Consider the following 13,622-nt stretch of genomic DNA (forward strand, 5'->3'; position numbering starts at 1 on the left):
GGGTAAGTACATAGGTTTCAGGTAGATGCTTCTATAGCAGCGGTTCTCAACATGTGGGTCGGGACCCCGCAGGGGTCGAACGACCAAAACACAGGGGTCGCCTAAAGCCATCGGAAAAAATACGTTTGGCTTTAGGCGACCCCTGTGTTTTGGTCGTTCGACCCCTGCGGGGTCGCGACCCACAGGTTGAGAACCACTGTTCTATAGCATTTGAACTGTTGATTATGTTGTATACCAATCACCCCAAGTCAAATCATTTTCTGTCACCATATATTTGTCCCTCTTGACTCCCTTCCCCCCGGCCCTTCCTCTATATCCCCCTCCCCAGATACCCACTTCACTTTTACCTATTTTTTTTTTACTCCATTTCTTTCTGCTAATTTCCTTTCCCACGAATCTCCAGCCACTGATCATTTTCCTGTTCTCCCCATCCAGCAACTTCATTTCACATCAAGTCTTCCCTCTGGAGTTGGCTCTCACCTTGATCTTTGCTCTGCTAGCTCCTTATTATAATTCAGATCTCAGCCTAAATGTCACCGCCTTGGAGAGAACTTTCTGAAATTTCCAATACAAAGTAGCCATTCCATCATTCTCTATCACATCACTCTAATTTAATTGTCTTCGTGACATTTTTTTCTAAGTCACATTTTTGTGTCTATTCATCTGCATATTGTTTGTCTCCTCAAACCAGAACCTCAGTTTGACTGTCCCTAGGGCCTCCCCTTCCTCATTCACTGCTCCCTCTTTGGGACAGAGGCCGCAGGCAGAGGTGCCACTGCAAGGCATTGCTAAATATCTGGTAAATACATTTTATTTTTGGATTGTAGCCCTGTCTTGCCACTATTTGGAGACCAGTTATAACTTCACTCCTGTCTCCCTGAGTATTGGCAGTCTTACCAATTTCAATTTCACCTGGGGACCTAAGAAGGAACTCCTAATTCCTTTGTCTTGGCCATTAATGAGCTATCGAACTGAGGAGGAGAAGGGGGATCTCATGGGAATATACCATTCAATATAGTCACCTCAGAACATTTAAAAACTCCTAATCGCTTTCCCAAATGGCAGGTCATCCAGACCCACATTTCTGATACTCAAGAGATTAATTTTTCTTAATGTATTTTACTTTTTTAGTTTCTTTAGGAGTTTTACTTTATTTTTAATAATTAATCAAGGGTTAGAAAATACTGATCTCAGAAAGTCACCTGAATGGCACAGCCCTGGATTTGCAAGTGGTATACTGACCATAGTGGGAGCCATGGGATTCGTTCCTCACCCACCTCTGACACCTGGCCCCTTATGTACCTTACGTCATCTTTCGACTTTAGATATTGCACGTGCTAGCTTTCTGACCTAGATTTCGGCATTTCTCATTTTTTTCTTCCCCCTCCCCCAGCCTTCTGCTTCTTCCATGTGAATTCAGTTCATACAGCTAGGCCTGTCTCTTCCACAATTACTCACGTTGTCTTTGGCTTGGATTTCCTTTGCAGCTTCCATTTTGGAGCTGGAAGGCAGTGGTGGTCTCTCTGTGTTACTCTGCGGTGACTTATCTTTACGTATAATGTAATGATACCTATTCTCTGCCCTGCTACTAATGTCAGTGTCATGAATGCTCCTTCTTCCCTGGGCCACTGGAGGCACAGCAATTTGCTCTGCTAGTGTTAATAACTGACCTTTGTCGGTAAGGAAACTCTGAGAACGGGACAAGGACAGAGGCCTTCAACTTGCTTTGGCTTTTTTTTCTATCAAGACAGTAACTGATTTATTCAAACTCACCAAAACAAACAAATAAGAAATGAAACAAATATTTTCTTACTCCCTGGATTTATCACACAGAATTAACTAGTTAGTGGCCACGGCACACCCTGAAACAACTGTGATTAATTTAGGAACCAAGATGGCGTGGGTCAAAAAAACAGCAGAGTGCATTTCCAATCACACCTTTGTCTTCACTTTTGCAATGAGAATCTCATATCCAAGAAAAGCTGCTTAGGTCGGCCCAACTTTTTCTGAGTCAGCTTGGATGATTATTTAGCCTTTAGGCTATTTTTAAAATAAACACAAAGCTAAAATGACCGAGTTCTTAAAAGTCAAGACAGTATTGTTCACTCATCTTACATGACTGAAACTTTGTACCTTTTGCCCAACACCTCCTTTTACCCTCCTGCCCCTACATGCCCCTGAAACCAGATTGATTGTGGTGATCTTTTCATAATATCTATCAAAACATCACAGTGTATACTTTACATATAAATGATTTTGATATGTCAAAGATATCTCAGTAAAGTTACTTTTTTTTGAAAGTCAAGGAATACACTGAAAATTTAGGAACCTATAAAACATTAATGACCTACTGTGTGCTTTTTGTTTCTGGATATAGACCTAGGTACACCACAAATATAAAAATGTTCTGAGAGAGGCCTGACCTGGGGTGGGGCAGTGGGTAGGGCGTCAACCTGGAATGCTGAGGTCACCAGTTTAGGGCCCTGGGCTTGCCTGGTCAAGGCACATATGGGAGTTGATACTTCCTGCTCCTCTCTCTCTCTCTCTCTCTCTTTCTCTCTCTCTCTCTCTCATTCTCTATCTCCTCTCTAAAGTGAATAAATTTTTAAAAAATTGTGTGAGAGACTAATTATTCTAGTGGGTAAAGACATTGACTTTATAATTCTTTTGAATCAATATATTGGAAAAGAGAGGATAAGACAGTGAGAAAGAGAAAGAGACAGAGAGGCAGAGAGAGTCAAAGAAGTAAATAAGTGGAAAACAGACTGAGTAGGTTGATTAGTAACAGGGAAGAGACTCCTGCTTGCAGTTCATGGATGCTGGTATAAATCATGCTTGAGGAAATGCTTGGGTGGATTAGAAGAGTGCTCTTAATCATTCCTTATTTTTTTTCATTCATTGACTCATTTAACATTTATATAGTACCATGTGCCAATTCTTCTGCTAAGTGCTAGGAATACAAAAATGAATGGTATGGTCTTTAACCTCAAAGAGCTCACAGTTCATTGGGAAAGTGAGACATCTTTTTAGATAATATATATGAAATATCTGGAAAGAAACACTGTAATAATGATATGTTGGTGGTGTTCAGAGACCATTCAGTGAACATGACACACATGACTTCCCTGAACTCCCAAGATTATAATGTTGAACTGAGGGATTCAAGATGAGTTAAGAAGTCAGCACTCAGCAGTTTGATAGAAAAGGGTCTGGATCTTACAGGAAAGTCAAAGGTTTTCAGTTGAACTCAGGGAATCCTGTGTTGTGGAGTCAGAGAAGAATTAACAATGAACCTCGGCAAGAAGGATCTCAGGGAATGAAGCAAGTGAAGCTGCCCTGTGGAAGGGAGGCCAGGAAGAGCTTTCCAGAGGAGAAGGTGGTTGGGCTGTGTCCTCTGGTTAAGTCAAGGGCAGTCAGGCACCTGATAAGAAGGTAGAAAAGGAGGGAAGCAAGCCCTCAGAGTCGCTCAGGTTGTTAGCGCATGCCCTAGAGAATTTCTGGTGTCGTATCTGCAACGGGCCAGTCCTTCCTCTTTCCATTGGACAAAAGGTGGCAGAGTGCTGCCCAGAACATCTCAGACACTCAATAGTCATCCCTCAAAGCCCCTTAAAGTGACATTGGGCAGGGAAAATGATCCTAACATTCATTCTAAATGGGTAGGAAATTGCTAATTTTTTAAGGTATGACCTTGAAAGATACACACCTCCCGTTCCATGGGTTACTCTCAGTGCTACTCCATTTATCTGTGTCAAAAACTCCAAGGGATGAATTGATTGTGCTGTAAGTTGAACCTCGGGTTCCATTCTGAGGACTTGAAATGTGACACTCTACCCACCAAGTCCCACTGCTTGGGTCGTTTTCTCTGTTCTAATCTGTTGAACTATTTCTGCAGCCCTGGCGTTGTCCCTGCCTGGGCCAGGAAATGTAGTTTTGATCAGATTTCATAATAATATGGGGAGATGTGGAAGATTAATGCCCACTGATAATCCGAAATGCCAGGGAGCAAGACACAGAGGAGAATTTAATAACCTGAAAAACGGCTGCAGAAGAGAGTGGTTTTATTTTCAGCTGTCTCTTTCATGTGCTGTTTCTATCCCAGGGTGAGTTTTGACGAGGGCCATTCCTGGGACAAGTATGGTTTCACTCCGGTTCCTCTCTTTGTCGATGGGGCTCTCGTGGAGGCTGGAGTGGAGACCCAAATCATGACGTGAGTACTTATTTTCCTTTGGTCAAAAGGAGGCCAGAGACCTGGCTCCTGCTTTCAGCTGCCAAGGCCATGGATTTTTTTTCCCAGGGAACCCTATAACCAAAGCATTTAAATCTCTGAGCCAATGTTTCCTCATCTAGAAAGTGGAAATATTGTTGCTTGGGCCACCGATTCGATAGACCACTGACCCAAGTAGAGAAGCTAGGCTACTCAGTGAAATGCTAATGTTTCTAATGGAATTTAAACTAGTATTGTAACAAATTGTCATTTATTTAAAACCCAAGCAAACAGAAAGTTTATGTCTTTCCATGGGTTTCTCTTTTTCCACACATTACAGTAAGAGATTAAGAACAGGGAGAGAGGGAGCAAAACAGCCGACATACAGAAAACAGGAAGCATTTTTTTTTTAATTTTTCTGAAGCTGGAAACGGAGAGAGACAGTCAGACAGACTCCCGCATGCGCCCGACCGGCATCCACCCGGCACGCCCACCAGGGGGCGACGCTCTGCCCACCAGGGGGCGATGCTCTGCCCCTCCTGGGCGTCGCTCTGTCATGACCAGAGCCACTCTAGCGCCTGGGGCAGAGGCCAAGGAGCCATCCCCAGCGCCCGGGCCATCTTTGCTCCAATGGAGCCTTGGCTGCGGGTGGGGAAGAGAGAGACAGAGAGGAAGGAGAGGGGGAGGGGTGGAGAAGCAAATAGGCGCTTCTCCTATGTGCCCTGGCTGGGAATCGAACCCGGGACTTCTGCACGCCAGGCCGACACTCTACCGCTGAGCTAACCGGCCAGGGCCTAACAGGAAGCATTTTAAGAGAAACTTCTACAGTCTAACACACTCACACTTCCAGCTGTTCTTGTTACACTTCAGATTAATTTGCTGTGAAAAGTTTTCTACACTCCTTTATAATGCAGTGAGGTGGTATGATATAGTAGTTCTTAAAACTGTGAAAAAGCCATGAATTACTTTCTGAATATTAAAGAAAACCATAATAATTTGATACTGTTTTCTAAAAATATGTCAAATTTTAATGTCTAAAAAGTTTATCACCTGTGTGTGTTTGTGTGCACATGTGTATGTAGGGGATATGAAGGATAGTTATGGTGATCCTACACCAGGCGGTACCACTGCCACCATCCCCACTCCTATAATTAATATCAAGTAGACTCTCTTATTAAGATGTCATATCACTTTATTAAGAGTTAATATTATCTGCAAGTTTATGTGTATGAGCCATAAGCAGTATTTAAGATATACAGCAAGAGTATGTAGCAAAAGTATAACTTCTAGATGTTTGAAGGCAGTAACAAAGTTTTTAAAAATACAAATGATTAGCCCTGGCCAGTTGGCTCAGTGGTAGAGCATCGGCCTGGTGTGTAGGAGTCCTGGGTTCGATTCCTGGCCAGGGCACACAGGAGAAGTGCCCATCTGCTTCTCTACCCCTCCCCCTCTCCTTCTCTCTCTCTCTTCCTCTCCCACAGCCAAGGCTCCATTGGAGCAAAGCTAGCCTGGGCGCTGAGGATGGCTACATGGCCTCTGCCTCAGGTACTAGAATGGCCCTGGTTGCAATAGAGCAACGCCCCAGATGGGCAGAGCATCACCCCCTGGTGGGCATGCCGGGTGGATCCTGGTCGGGAGCATGCAGGAGTCTGTCTGACTGCCTCCCCATTTCCAACTTCAGAAAAATACAAAAAAATAATAATAATAAATAAAAAATAAATAAAAATACAAATGATTCTGTAAAATACATAGATATATATGTATAGTTACTATCTATGCCAGTGTATGTATAGACATGTTGATACACATATGTATACGCACAGAGAGAAAGAGGGAGAGAGAGAGATAGATAGAGAGAGAGAGAGAGAGAGAGAACAGAGATGAAAGAAATCGCCAGTATCGAGCATCCTGGGAAAACTTTGTAAAGTTACATTGTAAAAAATAATTGGTGCTACCTACTGTATGCCAGATACAGTTCTAGATAAACAAATAAAAAAGGAGCCCATGTCCTCTTGGAGTTTGCATGTTTGTACATTAAATAAATGTGACAGAAAAGTGGCATGTTACCCGAATACTCTACCAAAAGATTAAAAATTGCTCTTGTGAATTTTAGTAAGTGAATGGAGTACTAGGAAAACCACCATCTTTTTTTCAGGAGGCTCTCTGACCATGAGATGACTTTTCCAAATTATTTCTCGTCCTTCACTTTATCACCAGATATATAAAAAGAAAACTTTCATCTTTTCTAGGACTTCCTCTGAAGTGGACATCAAAGAATTTAAGTATTGAGTTTTAAATTCTGTAAACAAGGTTCTGACGTTCGAGAAGGTTGTGCAATCTTGCTTCAGTTTATCAAGGCAGATGTGGCTGCTCATCACATCCTAATCTGACCTGTCTGGGCATCTTGGGCAGTGGAGCTATCCAGGGTCCTGACTGTAGTCAGGCATTCCCTGTTTCTATACCAGAGAGCCATCCTGGTCCTGCTTTCATTCTGGTTTCTCCTCATCTCATCATGTGACTTTTCCTGCATTCTCTTCTCTGAGGCCTATTTGAACTCACTGTGTGCTCCTCTTGGACATCACTTTGGACAATATCACATGTACTCTTAATTTCTACATGATCTGGCATTCCCTAGCAAAATTGGAGACCACAGTTTCAGTTCTGTGTTCATCTCATCTCTAATGTGAATATATTATTTCCTCAGCTTCAGATGGAGTTTAGCTGGTCACACGAGTGTGAGGGAGAGCTAGCTCAGGGCCAGACCATTTACTGCAAAGTCTAGGTAGCCCTCCTAGTCCCCTTTCCTCCCACTAAGACCTCACAGGATCATGGCAGGTTTGCTGCCCCACTTCTTCCTCGCCAATCGTCATACTTTAAATGCTAGTGGGTAGAAAAGGAGCGAGAACAGTGCATTATTTTCTTATATGAGATTTGGGATGGAAAGATATTTGTCTTTTCATGAAATTAACATGAGGTGGGAAGCAGTCATCTGCACCAGTATAAATAATTCAGGCTACCTGTTCTTAACTGTTTATTAAATTCAGAATTTCTCGTCTGACCTGTGGTGGTGCAGTGGATAAAGCATCGACCTGGAAATGCTGAGGTCACCAGTTCGAAACCCTGGGCTTGCCTGGTCAAGGCACATATGGGAGTTGATGCTTCCAGCTCCCCCCCTCTCTCTCTCTGTCTCTCTCTCCCTCTCTCTCTCCTCTCTAAAAATGAATAAATAAAATAAAAATTAAAAAAAACGAAAAAAAAATTAAAAAAAAATTCAGAATTTCTCTACCATGAAAATGATATAAGTTTTGTCAAGGCTCTTTAGACAGCCAGAGGGTGAACTCTTTTATTATTTATTTTTCATTTTATTTTTTAAATTTTTATTTAGAAAAGTAAATTTAATGGGGTGACATGGATCAATAAGAGTGCATAGGTTTCAGGTAGACATCTCTAAAGCATTTGAACTGTTAGTTGGGTATGTACTCATCACCCAACATCAAATCATTTTCCATCATCGTATATTTGTCTGTCTTTACTCCCCTCCCCCTACCTCTCTCTCCCCAGCCCCCTTCCCTGGTAACCACTTCCCCCTTACCTATGTCACGAATCTCATTTTTATATCCCACCTATATGTGAAATTGTACAGTTCTTAGCCTTTTTCTGATTTACTTATTTTACTTAGCATAATGTTTTCAAGGGCCATCCATGTTGTCACAAATGACAATATGTCCTCATTTTTTTTCTTTTTGGCTGAGTAGTTTTCTATATGTATCACATCTTCGTTATCCATTCTTCTATTGAAGGACACTTTGGCCGTTTCCATGTCTTGGCCCCTGGGAATAATGCTGCTATGTACATAGGGCTGCATGTGTCTTTGTGTACCAATGCTTTCCAGTTTTTCTGGATAGATACCCAGTAGAGGGATGGCTGGGTCATATGGTAGCTCTATTCTTAATATATTTATGAACTACCATACTTTCTTCCATAATGGCTGTACCAGTTTTTATTTCCACCAGCAGTGAATGTGTTCCTTTTTCTTTACAACCTCTCCAACACTTGTTATTACCTGTCTTGTTGATAACAGCCAATCTAACAGGTGTGAGGTGGTATCTCATTGTAGTTTTGATTGGCATTTCTCTAATAGCTAGTGAAGATGAGCATCTTTTCATATATCTGTTGGCCATCTGTATGTCTTCTTGGGAGAAGTGTCTGTTCAGATCCTCTTCCTCTCCCCGTTTTTTAATTGGATTGGTTGCCTGATTGTTACTGAGTTTTGTGAGTTCTTTATATATTTTGGATATTAACCCCTTATCAGAGCTTTTTTTTTTTTTTATAAATATCATCTGCTTTGTTGTTGGTTTCTTTTTCTGTGCAGATGCCTTTTAGTTTGATATAAAATGAGCCCTTAAAGGATTTCCAAGGGGCAATTTCTGTTTCTGTCCTAGATTTGAAAAGGAGTTTAGAATCAAATGGCCCACTAGGAAGGGCTGGCCAGAGCTTTTCCATCATGAAATGATAATGGCAAGAATTGAAGCAGTTTAGCCCTGGCCGGTTGGCTCAGTGGTAGAGTGTCGGCCTGGTGTGCAAGGGGTCCCGGGTTCGATTCCCCGCCAGGGCACACAGGAGAAGCGCCCATCTGCTTCTCCACCCCTTCCCCTCTCCTTCCTCTCTGTCTCTCTCTTCCCCTCCCACAGCCAAGGCTCCATTGGAGCAAAGATGGCTCCTTGGCCTCTGCCTCAGGCGCTAGAGTGGCTCTGGTCGCGGCAGAGCGACGCCCCAGAGGGGCAGAGCATCGCCCTCTGGTGGGCAGAGCTTTGCCCCCTGCCCCCTGGTGGGCAGAGTATTGCCCCCTGGTGGGCAGAGCTTCGCCCCCTGGTGGGCGTGCCCAGTGGATCCCGGTCCGGCGCATGCGGGAGTCTGTTTGACTGTCTCTCCCTGTTTCCAGCTTCGGAAGAATTGAAGCAGTTTAGTAAACTTTTTTATATATTTTTAGGAACTATAAGGATGAGGAGTCCATCTGGGGAAGTAGATACTTAACCTTGCAACTGAACCAAAACTTATGAATGATGTGGACTAGTTGAATTTTGTACCCTTTCTTTCACTGCTCACTCTGACTGTATAGTTCTGTTGTGGTCAAGAAGAAAAAAAGGGATAGAACACTTTTTACATGAAGATTTTACTGACTTATCTTGTTAACTGCATTTGGAAGATTTCATTGTTTAACAGTTTATGATGGTTAATTTTATATGTCAACTTGACTGGGCCATGCGGTGCCTGGCATTTTGTCAAATATTATTCTGGGTGTTTCTGTAAACTTGTTTTTGGATAGATTAACATTTAAATCAGTGGTAGTCAACTGGTACCTATCACCCACTAGTGGACATTCCAGCTTTCATGGTGGGCGGTAGCAGAGCAATAAAAGTATAAATAAAAAGATAGACTTAAGTACAGTAAGTTGTTTTATAAAGATTCATTCTGCCAAACTCAGCAAAAATCTGACATAAAGTACTTGGTAAGTAATTATTATTATATGCTTTAACTTGCTGTAACTCTGCTTTATAAATTTTATAAAGTAAAGTTACTTCCCTACTTTATAAATCACCATTACTGTGGAACCAGTGGGCAGTTAGAAAATATTACTACTAACAGAGATACAACAGTGGGTGGTAGGTATAAAAAGGTGGACTACCCCTGATTTAAATGAATAGACTGAGTAAAGCAGATTGCCCTTTCTAATGAGGATGGGCCTCATCCAATCAGTTGAAGGCCTAAATAGAACAAAAAGGCTGTCCCTTCTTTGAACAGAAGAGACTTCCTCCTGTCTGGCTGCCTTTGAACTGGAGCATGACATTTTCTTGCCTTTAAACTCCCAACTGAAATATTCGTTCTTCCCAGATCTCAAGCTGGCCAGCCCACAGACTGGAATTCCACCATTGTTTCTCTTCGGTGTTTAGCTTGCCTATTTATCCTAAAGATCTTGAACTTGTACACAAACACATATATCCATCCTATTTATTCTGTTTCTCTGGAGAACCCTAATACGTACTTTATTCATTCAAAAACATTCAATAAGCTTCTAATATGTTTTAGACCCTCTTGAGGGACATAAAAGAGGCCAATACAATTCTTTTTATCTTACGGAGCTCTCAGGCCCACGTGATGTGGGGAGTGAGGATTCTTTAAACATCAGGGAATCCTCCTTATATAGCCAGGTTTTGAGCAGAGGCAAGTGAAGACTTCACACATACAAGAGGTGGCAATTGATTTCATTTTGATAGCACTTCACCTGCAGTACCTTAGCCTCAGTGCCTAAAAGGGAGTGTGACACCTATCAGATGTCAGTATTATTTCTCGGAGAGAGTGAATTATTTCAAGGCAAAGAACAGGACACAAACAAAGGGAGGAACCATGAAAGAGCATGACCAAGAGGGAAGGGTGAGACTATGAAGGGCCTTAGGCTATGTTTAAGAATTTCACCTTTATCTATACTGATATTCTCGAAATTGAAATTATAGTAACCCCACTCCTTTTCTAAAAACCCACAGAGGTCTGTCCATTGCCTTTAGGATAACATGTAAATTCACTGAATGGCCCACAAATACACACACACATACACACACACACACATACACACACACTGGGCACATGTCTATGATCTCATTTCTGGCTTCTATTCTCTGACCCACTAGTGCCTTTCTGCCCCTGCATCTTTGCCTATGTATCTGCCTGGTACATGCTTGCCCTCCCCACATGGAAAGGAAGGCGAACTTCTCAACTACCTTTCAAGTCTTATTTTAAGTATCAGCACAGTTTCCTTTAACCCCCTAGGTGAGGTTGGGTCCCCATGCTCTATGCTATCCTGACTCTGTATGCTTCTCCCTTGACAACATCTTAGACAATAAATATTATTAACAATGCATTGTTTGTTTAGTATTGACCCCTTTCCACCTTCATCCACTCTGGATAAAGACAGACACATACACACACACACACACACACACACACACACAGACACACAGACATATACATGCAAATGACTAAGTTCCCACGAGAAGAGTCTTTGTGTATCTTGTTCTTTGAGCACCATATGTTTATCAGTTTTGTGCTAGCACTGAGAATTTAACAGTTTATATATGTATATATTGTGTGTGTATATATATATATATATATGATTAATACATGAATGAATTAACCAGTGCAATGCATGGTTCCTAATAATACTACCAGTGTTTTGATTGTCATGACTTTTGTAGCCCATGTGTCTAGCATTTTAGGAAGTTGATTATAGATTCTTCAAGATTCTCAAGTGCTAGGATCAGTATCCAGTGGTTCCAAGTTCTGAAGGCTGGAGGCTGGGCCGCAGTTAGAGCAGTCTCTGTGTGCAGAGGTGTGCCCAGGGGGCGATACAGGACATGTGCACACAAACAGATGCTCCTGGGAATGCTATCTGATTCCTTCCATTTTCTACTTCTCCCAAAGGCCATCACTCAGGAGTGTGAAATCTTCTAACCCTGTAGCTCTGCAGAGTAAGTTGTGTGGGAGGAACAGTCCCCAGCTTGTAGGCCTGGGACTTACTTCTTTTTATTGCTCCTTTCTCTGCTGTCATTTCAAATGTTATTATTTCAACATCTCCCTGGTAACCTTGACAGGAACCATCTAGTCTAGCCTAATTCACAGTGAAATGTGACCGTTCTTATTAGTTACCCTGGAGGACGAGGCTGGATGATTGACAAGCCAGAGGGCCTATTGCGGTGGCAGGCCATAGCTCTGCTGATGAGATGCTGGTGGCTCTGGGAGCCCTGGGCTTGTTCGGTCCATTGTTTCTTGAAAGGTCTTCCCCAGATTAGCACTTTAAGGAGAGCTCTGTTTTGTTTGGCTCAGATGTGGAATCAGAGGGAAAAACAAAGTTTTCCTCCAGGCTCAAAGCTACATGTGAAATCCTTTCTTAATATGAAATGTTTGAACCAATTGGCTGTGATTTAGCTGATCTTTCACAGAGCCCAGGGAAAATGTAGCAGCCTCCAAAAAAAAAAAAAAAAAAAAATCCTCCAAAGGGAGAGGCACTGTTTTCCTGGAAGCAGGGGGGCCGACACTTCCTCCCTCCCGGCGCAAGCAGCCAGCTCAACACCTGCCTCTGTGTCTGGTGTCTCATTGAGCACTTTCTCAAACTTGATTTCGCTCAAATCTTCCAACAACCCTGCCCATAGGTCAGCTTACATCATCGGGCTGCTGAGGACCCCAGGGCTCAGAGAAGTCAAGCTCAGCTCACGTGTTCTGTGAGAGGCAAAATGAGAGCAAGGAGTGTGAATTTCAGACTTCAGGCTCAGAGTTGGAATTTGAAAAAAGCCGCTGGAATTTCCCAGGTTTCTTCAGTCAAAGACCATCGTGTGTGGGGAGAGCAGTGGGCTGGTAGTTCCTCACTAAGTACTGATGAGTCTCCACAGTCACAGCAAGCCCATACCAACCAGTATTTGTCAGAATGTGACGAACATATGAAAGAACTAGAGGACAACTAATTGGTAAGGGATGGGCCAAACTGTAGTTGCCATTGCATATTTAGATTGATTGATTGATTGATTTTTAGATAGAGAGAGAGAGAGAGAGAAAGAGATAGAGAGAGAGAGAGAGGAGAAGCTGGAAGCATCAACTCGCAGTAGTTGCTTCCCATATATGCCTTGACCAGGCAAGCCCCGAGTTTCAAACCAGCGACCTCAGCATTCCAGGTTGGTGCTTTATCCACTGCGCCGCAAGGTCAGGCACCATTGGATATCTAAAAAGACAGTGAAAACAGAGTAGCTACAAAGGCTTCATGGCTATGGAGAGAGGAAGGGGAGAGGGGCATTCCAGGTGGGGGAACAACGTGAGCAAACGTGGAGCAGTCAGACCCAGTGTGGTCTGCAGAGGGGAGAGGAGATGTGGGAAGGGCTGGTGGCACTTTCAGCAAGTTGTCTAGGGTCAGTTTTCTCACTGAACCCCTGTATAAATCCAGTTCTAACTGGCTTATATCTCTGCATTGTTATACCAGCAGAACTAATAGCCAAAATAAAGGGAGAGAGAGAACATTTTGCTTAGGAAATTATGCAAACCTCAAAGCTGCGGAGTTAAAAGGAAAAAAAAAAAAGCAAAAAAAAAAAAAAGCAAAGACTTCCTTTCCACTTGAGAAACTGTGACCAACACGCTTAGCAGGGAACACACTCTTAAATACAGCCTGCGCACAATACGGAGCCCCGGCCCTGAGCTTAAATGCATTGTTTAGCTTCCAGTAACTGCATCCAATAAAGTGGTTGGAAATGAACCAGGGCTGCTTCCATTGATCTGTTTGTCAATTCTTTGTTGTTTGCTGGAAGAGCCTGACTTGGCTTTGCCCAAAGCAAGTGATTTGAGAAATCGGCAAACCCTAGTGGAACTCCCAAGTCATCAC

The 13,622-nt window shown here is 42.7% G+C and overlaps 1 protein-coding gene across 1 annotated transcript in view; it reads left to right on the forward strand.

Moving 5' to 3' along the window:
• SORCS3 (sortilin related VPS10 domain containing receptor 3) overlaps positions 1 to 13,622 on the forward strand; it is a 620,103-nt gene that overhangs the window by 532,939 nt on the left and 73,542 nt on the right. The window contains exon 14 of the mRNA XM_066239920.1: positions 4,100 to 4,207. Within this exon, the coding sequence (XP_066096017.1) occupies positions 4,100 to 4,207 (108 nt within the window). The remainder of the gene's footprint in view (positions 1 to 4,099; positions 4,208 to 13,622) is intronic.

The sequence above is a fragment of the Saccopteryx bilineata genome, chromosome 7 (genome assembly GCF_036850765.1).
Source record: "Saccopteryx bilineata isolate mSacBil1 chromosome 7, mSacBil1_pri_phased_curated, whole genome shotgun sequence".
NCBI lineage: Eukaryota > Metazoa > Chordata > Mammalia > Chiroptera > Emballonuridae > Saccopteryx > Saccopteryx bilineata.